This window comes from Morone saxatilis, unplaced genomic scaffold, assembly GCF_004916995.1.
Source record: "Morone saxatilis isolate NCDOM2014 unplaced genomic scaffold, NCSU_SB_2.0 Contig8, whole genome shotgun sequence".
NCBI lineage: Eukaryota > Metazoa > Chordata > Actinopteri > Moronidae > Morone > Morone saxatilis.
This window is the reverse complement of record NW_023340257.1, coordinates 25,522,114-25,536,522: the sequence shown is the minus strand read 5'-3', so window position 1 is coordinate 25,536,522 and position 14,409 is coordinate 25,522,114. Positions and strand designations below refer to the sequence as shown.

The window sequence follows — 14,409 nt, the reverse complement described above, 5'->3', positions numbered from 1 at the left end:
AACACAAAAAATATCCACACTTTTGTTGAAAATGCTCTTCCTCGTCCTTCAACGCACTCCCAACCTATCATCACCCCTCTCCTTTTCTTTAAACACATCCTTTTTTGTTCTTCGTCCCTCTCCTCCTTCAGGTTTTTAAAGCGCCAGTCGCAGGCCTGGAGTAAAAAATGGAGCAAGATAGCACTCCCTCCTTTTCTTGCTGCCTATGCCATGTAGATGAAGGTGTTGATGTCTGCCTCGTCCCTCTTATGTATTTGTGTTTCGAATGAGCCACTCGATCTGCTCCTTGATCATCTTCTTCTGAGGCAGAAACATGTTCTTCAGGATCTCCACCAGCTCCGTCTGCAGCTGGGCGTTGCTGATCCTCTTCCTCATCTTCATGATTTGGATGATGGCCTCCTGAATGAAAAAAAGAAAAGATAATATTACAGTTTTATTGTTTAAATTGTTTGGTAAACCCATCTATATGCTTGCGTCAAACAAACCCTATTTCAGTTGGAATTCTACTGTGTCTCACATCATAAATAGTCACATCGTATCCCTGATGTGACACAACAGCGTTCTAGTTCAGGAATAAAACCTGAAATGATGCCCACGATTGATGAGACAATGTGATGTCTCCTACATAAACAGCAGAATACTGAGTTATAACCAACCAGTCTGATGTGTGTAGAGGTGCGTGAGGTTCTTTTGTAGCAGCTTGGTGTGATTTATTTCAGTTAAACTCCAGTGAAGCACTTCTAAAAACAAAGGCTGTAGATTTATCCACACATCTGTCTTGCAGGTGGTTGCAAGAATTTAAGAAGGTTTTCATACAATATTATGCTCGCTCAGGGTGGTGTCTCACCATAGAAATAGGGTCCTTGGTTTCAAGAGAACAAAATACAGAATTAACATGTTTTCTACCTTTAGGCTACAGTCGGTCTGCCTCTTTAGAAAAAAAAGAGTGAAACCACCAACTCCATCATCTTTAACTTTAGCAGTAAAGATACAACCTTCAAAGAAACAAAGATGATGAGATGAACAAAAAGTCAACAACATCAATAACAAAATTTAGGTTTAGACTTCAGCTACAAGTCGAACTCTCCTTCCATTTCCTCGACTGCCCAACATCTACTTCTTAACCCTCAGAGACAATGTGAGTATTATATTTTCATACCTGAGTTCTGAGTATTCTGAGCTGAACAATTCCTTCATTCTCCTCTTCTCTCATTCGCTCTGTGGTCAGCTGCAGCCGACCAATCAGATTGATCTTTCCCCGCTTCTGGACTTTGGAGTTTTTGCTGAGAGAATAACAGACACAGAGACACAGACATTAACAGTCTTAACAGTCATTTATAGTGAAGTGTATATATTCCAAATGTCAAATTTAATTACTTTACTTTGTATATCAGTGTCGGTTGTAATATTGACACCTTTTGCATATACACTACATCTCTTGTAACCCTAACCCAAACTTCCACATTCCACGGTATCACAAGTTCTTAGGAGAAAAAAACAAAAGAGACAGGAAGTATATAACATCTAATATCCAGAAAGACCATAACTTACATGAGTGAGAACTCCTGGTTGACGTAAAAGAGCGTGCTGTCTGTGAAGTCTTTGGGCGAGCTAACTGGAGGGTCATAAGACAGCACCTGTCTCTTCAGCTTGGGGAAGGCAACCAGAGACTGCACAGAGAGGAGAGAAGAGAAAGTACATTTTAATATTTTATCATCAGTAAGTCATAAATACTGCAAACATGTGTTTGCTCCCTTCCTACAGATGCTACTAGAGCTGTATCAATATGTAATTTTTGAGACAGATAACAATTTTAAATAGCTTGTGCCCTGATATGACGGCTACTCAGAAGGCTGCTTTCTTAAACAGATAACTTTATTAAAGAACATTTAAGTTAAATATACTTTTACATGTTAAATAATTTAACATACATTGTCAACCAATTCTACCTGACACTGCTGAGAGCTGCTTGTTACAGTATTGTAAATCACAGCGCACTCTGCTGGATAAACTCTGCAGTGACCTGCCTGTACTGTAATAGACGGATTTAAATCAAGTGTTTAAAGCGTTTCTTTGGTCTGACCCAGAGTGTCCGGCGTAGCTCTGCATCAGGCAGCTCTGTGGCCAGTTTGAGGTTCTCAAAGCTGATTCTCTCTCTGGGTCGCTGGTTCCAGGCAAACAACACTGCCAGCTGGAACGTCGTCACCTCCAGGTCGTACTGACCCACCTCATTTTTAAAGGTGATCTGAAAGCAGATAAGATGAGTTGTGTCCTCTCACTGGCGAAATGGAAACACAGTTTTGTTTGGTTTGAAAACCTGACAACTGCTGAAAAGAATACATTATAGAAAATACTCAAGACAACATCTAAAATTACTTCTCGCTCCCTCCCATCTTGTTCTTCAATTCATTAAGTTCAGCTTCACTATAATGCTGCCACTGCTTTTAAGGTAGCTGAACAGTTGTGGATGAGAAAAAGACAACAGACAAGAAGAAAAGACACAATGAAGAGGAGTGAAGTAATAGAAGATTAAGGAGAAATTGAAGGAGAGATTACATGAACAAAAGGAACATTTATCCTAATAATTATCAAAAACAATTCCTATATTCCAGGAGTGAAAAAACAGTATTTTAACTCCATGAGATTCTGATGGCTAGCTCTTTATGGTAACAGGAACGCTGAATGTTCTACTTTTATAGCTCACTCACAATGCCGTTGGACATGAGGTGATGCCAGTGGAGTTTGCGACCGCTGTGATTCCTCTTGTAGAAGTCTTCCACTTCAGGGATCAGGTCCTCCAGCTCCGTGGGCAGAGAGACAAAAACCTTCTCACTGCTACGTGACCAAGCTCCGGCATTCAGGATCTTAATGTTCACACTGTCCGCTGCAAAGGGAAAGGGGGAGATGAACTCTGATAAAGTACAGCTTTAAAATATATTCTTTCTTCAAGAGCAACATTGATGTTTGAGAAGTTTTATCTGTGCAACAGTGTGTGCACTTAAACTGATGAAGAGATTTACAATTTACTGAATTTAGTGTTGTTAGTGTTCATTTACCAAAGACTTTCAACTGTGGAGCTATTTTGAGAATGGAGGATCAGAGAAAGGAGAGAAAGACATCGTGGGGTTTTGGAAAGAAAAAAAAAAATTACATTTGCATGATTTATAGTGACGAGGTTAAAGTCGTAAATGTGCTTAAGTGCTTTTATCAAAAACCCTTTTCAATTCGGCGTTCATTCACTCATTCACAAACACACACACACACCATTGGCAGTGAGCTACCATGCAGAACACCCGGCTATCCATCAGGAGCAATTAGGGTTCAGTGTCTTGTTCAAGGGCACTTTAACATAGATGGGAGATGCCAAGAATTCAAATGCCAACCTTGTTATCAGTGGACAATGAGCCATAGATATTCTTTCAATGATCGTATCATTAGTCTTTATTAGTTACACAGATGCACCAAAATAAAGCTGTGAATGGTAAATATCCTCATACCATACCAAATCCCGCTCTGTTCACTCAAACCAGACTTGTATTTAGTTTCTCAATAATGTTTAAAATGCAAATATTTCAAAATACATCAAAACCCTGATTGAACAGTGTTATTACACTAATGTAGCCGTGTTCATGTTCTCACAGGTTATGGTGTCTGCTGCATAAAAGAAGTGATAGAAAGAAAAATGTATGAAAGGGACACATTACTGCAAAGTGCTAATGTTCTACTGATTTGTACTCTTGTCACCATCTGGTTTATGTTGTTTTATGTAAAGTGATTCTGTTTCTAAGAGTCTAAGAGACTAAGTGACAGCTTGTTTTGTGCCTGTGTGTGTGTGTGAGTGGAGGGAGAGAGAGAGAGTGTGAGTGTGTGAGAGTGTGTGTGTGTGTGTGTGAGGAGGGGGGTGGTACCTGGCAGTGCCAGCTTGTTGTGTTTGTGCATCTCTTTGAAGACCTGATTGAGGTCCTCTGAGACCTTGATGTCCTGAAACATCCTGGCCAGCTTGTTCACATAATCGGCAGGCATTCCTACTTCCTACAACCACACGAACAGACACACAAACACACAAACACAGGACACCAAACAACACAAATGAAGAAAAAAGAGGACATTGATGCGAAGGAGAAATTCATTCACTGCATACCTATTTTCATACATTATTCTTCTAGCTAGGGTTTGTTACCGAACATACATTAAAAGAACAAAATGTTTCTATAGCACAAAGTAACAAAAACTGTCAGATGTCAAAGCTGGTACATATTGTCAATCTGAATGTCTGAGTGATAATTTAAGAAAAGCGTCACTCACTCTCAGCCACTCTACCATGTTCTCTTCAATCTCGCTGTCTGCTGAAATGTCCAGAATCAGGCGCCTGGTCAGGTGAGCTTTGTGGTAACGCATGAACACGTCTTTATTCTGAACATATTTCAAAACCAAGAGCTGAAAGGAGAGAGGGTCAAAGACGAAATCAGTGTGAGAATAGTGGAAAAAGACAAAAAGCCAGACAAAAAGGGCAGAGACTCACCACTTCTTTGAGCTTGAGCTCGATTTCCTCTGAGGTGAGTTTCTTGCTGAGAGGAGTTTTCCTCAGCAGCATGTCACAGTAGTTTGCCAGAAGCTCGGGACACTTTGACTCAGGTTGAGTCTTCATACCCACACTGGTTGGATGGAGATACACACACATTCACATACACACCACAACATTGTGACAAGTTTTACCGAAGTAAAAGATAATCCTGCATTGTCAGTTTGGGACAATAACGCTCCAATAGGACAAAACAGATAATTCCACTCACCCTTTCTGTTTCAAAGGCAGCTCCAGCTTGAAGATTGTGGCGTCATTGACAACAGCCTTGTAAGCCTGCGTGTTGAGAAACAGAAAACATTACCACCACTGTCATAACAGAGGACCAAACAAGTAGGACCAAACATCGTCTATTAATCAGTTGGTTATGTCTTTGATTAATCAATTATTCATTTAGTCTATACACAGTCACAAAATACAAAAAATATAACAGTTTCCCCCATTCACACACACACACAGACTCAAATGTTCATTGTGAACATCGGTCACCATAACTCAACTCTCAAAAGTCTCCACTTTAATTTTTTAAAGATTTAAAAAGATTAATCTGATGACTCAAATGCCTTAAGCACAGAGGAGTTATAAAATATTTAAATTATTCTCATTTAGCTGGTTATTAATACTTTTAAAGATGTAGGTTAAAAAGGATAAAACTGACCTTATCTCTTGCTGTGAGGAAGCGAGGGTCGTCCTGGAAGGCCTCCTTTACCAGTTTACTGAAGCGGTTAAACAAAGTCAACAACTGCTCCACATACTTCTCAGAGTCCTGGACAAACACACACAAACACATCTGAAACTACTGTACATGTTGTGAACACTGTATTATTCCATTGCTGCCAATAGATCCTCCCAAATGTTACACACTGGACCTTTAAACCACACAGTATCATTTTGACTATAAATAACTATGAAGACATAATCTGACTTACAATATTATTGTAATATTATTAAGAAAACAAGTCTGGTGATGTCACTCATGAGGCAGGTAATCTAGTCCAATAGATATTATTATTCTACAATGAAACACCTCTTAACACTATAGCACTGTGAATGGTCTCTTATACTTCTCCGTTTGCAGCATAAATACTTTTAAAGTTTAAACACGACCACATATATAAGGTGTGCACGTACAGTAGTGATAGTCTCGGCAGCAGCCACCATGTCTGCTAGTCCAGCATTGACGATATGTTCTTCTAGGTCTTTCAGCATGGGCTCGATCCCGCTGGGAACCTTGTCCATCAGTGAAAACATCAAGTGCAGTTCTGCACAGGGAGAAGAAGAAAGAGAAGAAAATCTGTGTTAGACACAGGACAAAAAGCTGGCTGAATACAAAACTTCCTGCACTTAAAACTCATAGACTTTACAGCTGCGTAAGTGAAATCCAGAGTGTCCTAATGTACTTAAGTCCACATTTGGCCTTAAGCATTCTTCCAGCAGACTTTTGTTACCCATTATTCTTAGCCATATTGATCAGATACAACAACTATGACTACTCTACTGTACTACTACTGTTACTACTATAAAGCATTATTAAACTGGTGCCTTATAACGCTGTGGGTATTCTGCACTGCCCAGCAATACACAAAGGTCAACAAAGCTAAAACAGTAAAAGTCATGGGGAAAAAGACCATTAAAGTCTAGCTGACTGCAATAGTGAATGTTGATGCCACTACCTCTAGCAGACATTAGTTTGTGTCTTAAAACAAACAAGGCTCACTTTAACATGCTACGTATAAAAAAAAAAACTACATGCCACTGATGTGCAGCAGTGCAGCAGTACTCACTGTCGGTCTCGTTGCGTTTGATCATCCCTGGACATTCAGCGAGGATGGTCTCTTTGAACGAGGTCACCAGAGCATTCACACAACACTCCATAAGCTGTGAGAACACACAGACACAAATTCTATTCATGCTTGAAAAACCCAGTAAGATCTGACATAAGAGTCCATCTGACTTTTTACCAACCCTGGTTTATTTGTGATTGGGCTGTTAAATCTAAATCAACAGAAAAGGAACAGAAGCATCTGGTACAAAACCTTCAGTCTCTTATTCTTAAAGAATAAAAGAACTAATTAATTATGCCGTAGAACGCAAACAATACACAACACAAACAAGCTGATATTATTGACTAATTATAGTTTATCACAAATAAAAACATTAATGTAACTGCATGCCGAAAACTATTTGCTATGTAAAGATATAGTGGAGTCAGCCTCTCTGGTCTGGCTGTGTGTGCATGTTAGTGCATGACTGCCTCCAAATAAATAAATTCAGGGTGGCATGAGGGAAATATTTGTTAAACAAACAGACAATAAACACGAAAAATAAAATTGCTAGTATTGATTCTCTTCAGATCCTGTCAAAGGCACTTACTGCTCCAACAGAGTTACATTCACGACGTGTCTCTAAATATCTAAGTGCTCTTTTCTCCTCTTCTCTCAGCTTTGCATCTGCCTGCAAGGTAACACACAACAAGACAAAACACAGATTAAAAGAATCAAGGTTATGTGAATACTCTCATTCACACAGCCAAGGTAACAACATTTTTTCCACAAATTTAAGCTCAATGTTATATCAGGATGAAAAACATGTCTGTCTGCTCTGCAAAAAAACAAGATATGCCAGTTTGTATGTTTTCTATTTCTAACTATTCACAATTGCTATCTAGCCTTGACTTATAATCAAGTTGGAAAAAATCAGTATTATTGTGACTTACATATTTCATGTAGTTCTGGACGCCGTTCTGTTGCAGGTAGGACGGTGCCTGCGTTCTGTAAAACCTCTCTGTGGAGTCCAGGTACGCTTTCTCAAAGTTATCCCTGTAGATCTGCAGCTTGTCCTCTGGGTTCGAACACAGGTTCACTGGTGAGAGAAGAACAGAGAATGGGACAAAAAGTGGTCATTAACTGGAGTGTTTTTTCTTACAATCCCCCTTCCAGATATTTACCGTAGAACTGCAAAATTAAGAGTTTATTTGAAATGACAAATTTGAAATCACTATTGTATTGTGCCCTCCCATGTGTTTATTTCTGTCTGTCTTACCGTATGACTCTCGTACTCCTATAACAAGCTGGGAGTCGAAGGCCTCCCCTTGTCTCTCAGCATGCACCAGCTTCATGGCGCTGTCCTGCAGGCGACTCTTAATGTTGGAAAAGATTGACTCGTTCCACGTGTCCAGCATCAACTAGAAAAAGTAAGGGCAGTAATAAACGTGCATCAGGTTTATCAAATAGGTAAAGTCCATTTCTTGCCTTCCAAGAACAGTTAAGTCCAATTTATTTATGAAGGGCTTTTAACAAAACTTCTTCCATCTGCCTGCTGAATCATATTCACTCATACACAAACCTTTCACTCTATCCACTTCTTCCTCTCACCTTGCGTACAATGCTGTCTTCCATGTTTGTTTTCTTGTTGCTGCCCTGTTTGCCCATCAGCGTGATCTCCAGCTGACAGAAGGGTTTGGGCAGGATGTCACACTGGGTGAAGAACTTCCTCCACTCTACGATGTAGGCCTTTAGCAGTGCCGTGTCGTCCTGGTGGCTCAGCACCCGCTGTCATGGCAAGAAAGAGAAGAAAAAGTTAGAGGAGGGTACAGGTCAACCCATAAATTGAATATAAAGAAACACCCTGATGCTTTGTTCCCTTTCTGCTCTACATGTCTTTATCTATCACTCTCCAAAGCAATGTGGTAATGAACAGCAGCATCTAAAAACGGACCAGAACATTCAGTTTGTCCGAGACTAAGGATGTTCTAGGGGACCAATTCTGAAGTTTGTAGAAAATAAAAATGTAACATACGAGGGTGACCATTAAAAACAGTCGCCCATCCTCCATCTGTCCAGAATCCATCTATCCTACACTTGTATTTTAGTTACTGCAACCTAAGGGACAGACCAACTACTGATGTGCAAAACTACGACAAAACTTTATTTTCCAAACAATTTCACTCAGAAATCTTGCTTGCTTGCTTTGTCACAGCATAGTGTAGATAATTATTATAAAAGTAAAGTCAAATAAACATCTATACACGTAGGAAGTGCTGTTCAGGGACAGGACTCCTCCTGCAGATCTCATAAAACCTGTTTTAAACTAGCCAAGCTTTTGCAAAATGCTTAAATAACCATACTTCCAGTACTTAGCTATACACATGTAATGTTGCTGTCATATAAGAATCAAATAACAAAAACAGGAAGCCAGTGTTGTAGACAAAGACAATTAAATAATGCCTGTTGTGAGTGTAAGGGATGCTCTCCTGTTCAGGATCCACGGATACATTTTCACATCAGTTTAATTATTTAACGTTTACAGAGATCAAATTCTGCTGCTGGTTTTATATTATCTGACAAACACTGAATCACAGGATGTTAAATTGGAACATTTAATTTCTATTTGATCAACACAAACAGACAAACAACAACACAAACCCATAAAAAAATCAACCAACTCAAACAAACTACACGGTACTCACAGCCTGTGCTTGTTTGATGAAGTCTAGGATGTCCTCTTTGAGGGCTTGGTGGATTTTTGCTGGACCTTTATCATCCCATAAACACACAGCATGGACATCTCTGGATGTAAAAGGATAAAAAAAGAAATAGGATATCACTAAAGTTCATTCAAGTTCATGATTAAATGTGAATGAGAGCATGTTACCTGTTACACTTTACAGTACAGCACATGTGACTTTCAGTAAGGTGATGGTGCAGCTTTCCATGCAGACTGCTGCCACAGAAAACGACATGGCTTTGGGAGGTCATGGTACTTTCTAATATAATTTTTAGTTACCAGGCAACAAATACAGTTCAGCTGTGATGTTTCTTAGCATAAAAACTTAATTCAAGTCGTTGAAGGCTTAAAATAGTTTTAAAATGTAAATGTCACAATCAAGGCACTGAGGAGAACAGCATGTAAGCAATAGCACGGAGAAATGTAGTGTCCATCTCAGAATGAGGTTTAATTTCAACCCAACATCACTGGTCACTGAGAGGACTGCAAACACGGACAGACTGAGCTGTTCCCTTGTGTAACTGAGTTTGTAGGGAAACACACCAACACTGCCAACTGCTGCCTGGTAATGAATGCATAAGACACATACTTAAATCCTGCAACAACTTTTTATTTTCACTGGTTTTGTGTGTGACTCCTGTAAACAATGTAACTCAAACTCTCCTGGGCCTTAACTCAACATGTCTCAAATCCCCACATGACATGCAAAAATATCCCTTCTTGAAATGTGACCTGTCTTTCCAGAGGTCTTGGAGGAGCTTATAAATGGTAATTAACTCTCCATGTTTCTGTTCCCCTCTTCTCATCCTCTTTCTCAATACCAAAGAGAGCAATCACCAACTTCCTCTTCTGGATCACTTCTTCTATCAGGTTAGTCAGACATCTGAAGTCAATTGTATTTATATATCTCAATATCACAAATCATAATTTTGCCTCAACGGTTTTACAATTGGTACAGCATCTGTGACATCTGTCATTTTAACCCTGATTTGAGTAAAAAACTCCCCCAAAAAACATTTAACAGATGCAGAAGCTTGCAGATTGTACATAACAACAGTTTTTTCCAGTATATGATGCAGAAAAAACAATCTACCAACATTGTAATTTTTGTCTTAACACAAATTTGTATGTTAAGTTACACCACAACATCCTAGTTCATGGAGAAAACATCAAAGCAGGGAAGAAAATGACTACCATTAAAGGTCATAAATAAGACTTAAAACTGGCTGCTGAAGTAACTTTCTATTATAAGAGCGGCTGTCCATCAAGTTGTGGCAGTTAAGCTTCGCAAGCAAGAGACTTTTCTAACCCAGTTTATGAAAGGGACACAACAGGCTTATGACATTGTGTGGGGATTATATAAAGCACAACACCTGTTGCTAAATTACATGTGTGTGCTGCTGAAATGCACCAAAATAGTAGCAGCCTGTTGTGCCATTCAGTTAAGTAAAGCAACTGTTTTCAGGATCTGAAGCAGACGCAGTAACAGCTGCACTGACCCTGCATTGGACCACTTTTTCAAATAAGACAGAAGATACCAAGGGGCAGAGAGCATCTCTTACGAGAACAAGTCGAACCACTGTTGCTTGGTGACGGCCTCCTGTCTGAGCAGCTTGAGAACGATGGGCCGCATCAGATCCCATTTGTCCTCAAACTGCAGGGACCCCTTGTTCTGGAGGAGAGATATGGGACGGGTGGAGTGGGAGGAAGCACAGGAAGCATGAAAAACAGCAAAAGGAATTGAGGTGTCGGGGGAGAGAAAGCAGGAGCAGACAAAGACGTTCATAAAGAATGACGTTAGACCAAAGGCTGAGATTAGATTTTCAAATGTTACTGCAATAGAATAGCTTTTAATAGGTTTTAATAATTTATATTAACAAAAGCAAGTTTTAATTAAGCAGTGCTTTTCATATCAGACTTATGATCACATCTATTATTACGTTGTACCAGACTAAATCACTTTTGGTAAAGTGGGAGCCTTGCATTGAATCACTGGTTGGGTTACACAAGAAAAAGAAGAGAAATTACTTTAAAAGAGTATTTTTCTAAATGGACTCATGTACGGTGCACTCAGTATTCAGACATTCAGTGTGCAATATGACCCTTAACACAGGTGCCTCCCATTTCTCTGGATCACCTCTGAGATGTGTCTACACCCTGATTGGACTCTACTGTGGTAAATATCTACTTTGGTTGGCCGATTTATTGTCCTAGAAATAATTGCAATAAACAATATTGTAATCTTAAGACCTTTCTCTGCCACTAATATAATGATATTATAATAGGTCATATTTGAGCTCGACCACGTATCTGCAGTGGAAGGAAAGGAAACACGCTCAGACACAGAGAGCAGACGTTGAAAGGACAGAAGCAGCCTGACCAGGAGTTCAGGCACTAAACATATATTGTATGATAAGTCGATATATGTGGCCTAATGAATTTGATTGGACATTATTTGGAAAAGCACACATTGTCTATATGAGGTTTCACAGCTAACAATGCATATCAGAGCCAAACATTAAGCCATGAGGTCGAAGGAACTACCAGCAGAGCTCCCCGGCGGGATTGTGTCGAGGCACAGATCTCCATACTTCTTAAATGTAAGAGGTTTGTAACAACCAGGATTGTTCCTGGAGATGGCAACGTGGCCAAACTGAGCTAAAAACGAAGATCACTCTAACTGAGCTCCAGAGATCCTGCGAGGAGATGGGAGAAACTTCCAAAAGAACAACCGTCAGCAACACTCACATCAATGAGTGGCCAGAGGGAAGCCTGCGTGGAGCTCGCATTAAAGCAAAACCCTCAAGGACTCTCAGACTGTGAGAAAAGATTCTCTGGAAACCAAGATTGAACTGTTTGGCTTCGATTCTAAACATCATGATTGGAGGAGGAAACAAGGCACCGCTCATCCAACAGTGCAGCAATGTGGGGGCGTTTTTCAGTGGCAGGGACTCGGGGGAACGCTGAGAGATGAGATATTCTTAATGGAAACTCAGGACCTGGTATACACTGACATACACATATACACTATATATACATTATATATATATATAAAAATAATGTATATGTATATTTATAGCCTAGATTACCTGTGCAATCTACATTATACACATATACATATACATTTATTTCCACTACCTCCTGCTGTGACCTGTGCAATGTCACATACCAATCACATCTGTACCTAAAAATCTTATTTTTCTATTATATCTTGTATTTTATCTCCTCTTATGTAATGTGTGCTCTGTAATCCAATGTGTTGTTATCTGGGGCTGCTGCAGCCTGTGAATTCCCCCAGAGAGGGATCAATAAATCTTATCTCACTTTGTATTTCAGCATCTATAATCAACTAAAACACCAGTAAAATAACAGCCAGCTCCTTTATCAGCAACCTGCAGGTCAGTGTGCAGCTCCACGGGGGGTTAAAGACGACACCTGAACGAGCCCAGTCCACACACAGCACCGACAGCACCGACACGAACCGACAGCACCGACACGAACCGGTCCCAGGTGATGTTGAACGGGGCCTTGCGGGCAGAGACGATAGGTTCATCTTTACCGGCTGCAACAATTAGACCCACAAATAAAAGAGCTGTTGACTGGAAGTGGGGTCAGTCCCCCCCTCGAACCGGGCTCTCCAGTGCTCTCCGGTACCGGGTTTAGGGCTTGACACGGATCTTATTCGGCTCTGGTTCGTCGCCGCCGTGAAGCCGGATTGTGGTACCGGCTCCGGCTCCGGTTGGGGTGATAATAACGGAAGAAGACATGTTTGTGGTCGGTCAGAGGACTGGTTCTTCTCTTCGAGGCTCAGAGAAATAAATCCGACACCGGACCGGACTTCAACAACGACACCGGGGCAACTGTGACTTCAGACGCACCTATTTGTGCATTTATTCAATATGTTTACACTGTTAGTGCACATGCGTGTGTGCCATAACAGTGCACACGTCCAGCTGCAGCATGTATTAAAACGAACACTTTAAATCTGCACACTAATATAGGAAATATCATATATTCAAGTGCTTCTTACCTTTAACAAATTAGACGTCGCCATGTTTTTCAACTTATCACCCCGCAGAATCTCGCGAGACTGGATTAGGTCATAGTAACCCTGCGCACTGAAATTCACTTTATTGTGAATAAAAACACAATAAATTAATAGACACTGTTTTCTAACGTTACATCATTCTTTTTAAAGGATGTGCATTTAGTACGCAAGTAAAAACAAAGAGTCACTGCCTCTACATCATCTACATCTGGAGTTGTACCACTTATTCACACTTATTTGCACAAGACATTTGCATAGTCTACCATAGTGTAATTAGTCTACTGTGCAAAGCTTTTGAGCATGATTTAATTTAAATTTCCTTTCCTTTCTAAATGCAAATATATTCCTCAGGGGATCATAAAATGTAATGTTGTGATTTGTCTGGATGTCCACAGCTACTGTTGCTGACAATGACAGTAACATACATTGTCAACAATAGCAGGAAAGAAAAAAGAAATTAGTGGTGAGATAAATACAAATTTTAATGACTTTAGGAGGCAAAACAATACAAAATGCTATCCATCTACCCATGTTCTTTAATGTATGGCATTAAATATATAATGAATTTATATCAAATAAAAACAAACAGTAAGAGTTTTCCAGTAGACCAAGTTCAGTTTTTGACATTTTACTTCTGTTCAAACATTTTATTTTGCACACATTCACTGTTCAACTGTTAATATTCTCATTGTCTGCCTTTACTTGTGATACAGGTGTCTACAGTATGGATGTGGTACACTGTCCTCTGGTGGTCAGTGGGATCAGGAACAATTAATAAATTGTTGTGTCTGATTATTTGATGCCAGTGTTGTCTTTTCATTAAGTTTCTGTGGCATTTGTGTTTGTTTGTTATATTTTTGCCAATCATTTTAATTTTTTCTGTCCAATGTGTCCCATAAGATTACACCCTAATTTACTTTTTTATAAAAATACTGTTTTAACTGATTTTAAAAAACTTACTACTGTAATGTATTCTGTAATGCAGAAAGAAATAGATTTATTACACATCTGCTGTCTTCCCGTAGCCCTCTGTTTTGGTGGCATTGTGGTGTTCGTTGTCTGCTGGTACCCCTTAAAGGAGCCCCCTGACCTTCATTCTGCATTGCTGTTTTAAAGTACTTAAAATACTGAGTGATTCAGTTATTTTGACAGAAGTGAGTCAGTTATATAAGTTGCTCCACTGTGCTGCAGTCAATTAAGAGTTAAGCTGAGAAAGGAAACAAGAATCAGGTGCACAGACGCGTTACAGGTTAGGGCTGGGCGATATATCGAT

At 39.7% G+C, this 14,409-nt stretch overlaps 1 protein-coding gene and 1 long non-coding RNA gene across 2 annotated transcripts; one reads left to right on the top strand and one right to left on the bottom strand.

The window, feature by feature from the left end:
- Positions 1-6: 6 nt before the first annotated feature.
- Positions 7-13,142, bottom strand: LOC118341653 (cullin-5-like). The gene is made up of 19 exons (XM_035679968.1): positions 13,119-13,142; positions 10,651-10,760; positions 9,051-9,150; positions 7,957-8,133; positions 7,625-7,766; positions 7,299-7,444; positions 6,956-7,036; positions 6,367-6,460; positions 5,714-5,844; positions 5,241-5,348; positions 4,794-4,858; positions 4,523-4,655; positions 4,306-4,437; positions 3,909-4,032; positions 2,709-2,884; positions 2,084-2,245; positions 1,552-1,670; positions 1,160-1,283; positions 7-399 (listed from the first exon to the last, which is right to left on the bottom strand). Exons 1-19 carry the CDS (start codon positions 13,140-13,142, stop codon positions 247-249), a joined length of 2,301 nt encoding a protein of 766 aa, XP_035535861.1. The 3' UTR covers positions 7-246.
- On the top strand, positions 9,915-13,888 carry LOC118341657. The gene is made up of 3 exons (XR_004797446.1): positions 9,915-9,958; positions 11,202-11,264; positions 11,374-13,888. It is a non-coding gene; the product is annotated as an uncharacterized LOC118341657 (long non-coding RNA).
- The last annotated feature ends 521 nt before the right edge of the window (positions 13,889-14,409 follow it).

What these genes read in the sequence shown, in the direction of transcription:
- LOC118341653 (XM_035679968.1), bottom strand. Translation starts at nt 13,142, where the DNA reads ATGGCGACGTCTAATTTGTTAAAG. An exon ending in TCCAGAACTACATGAAATAT is followed by an intron (nt 7,037 to 7,298) that starts GTAAGTCACAAT and finishes GTTACCTTGCAG; the next exon opens with GCAGATGCAAAGCTGAGAGA. An exon ending in CTGCCGAGACTATCACTACT is followed by an intron (nt 5,349 to 5,713) that starts GTACGTGCACAC and finishes GTGTTTGTCCAG; the next exon opens with GACTCTGAGAAGTATGTGGA.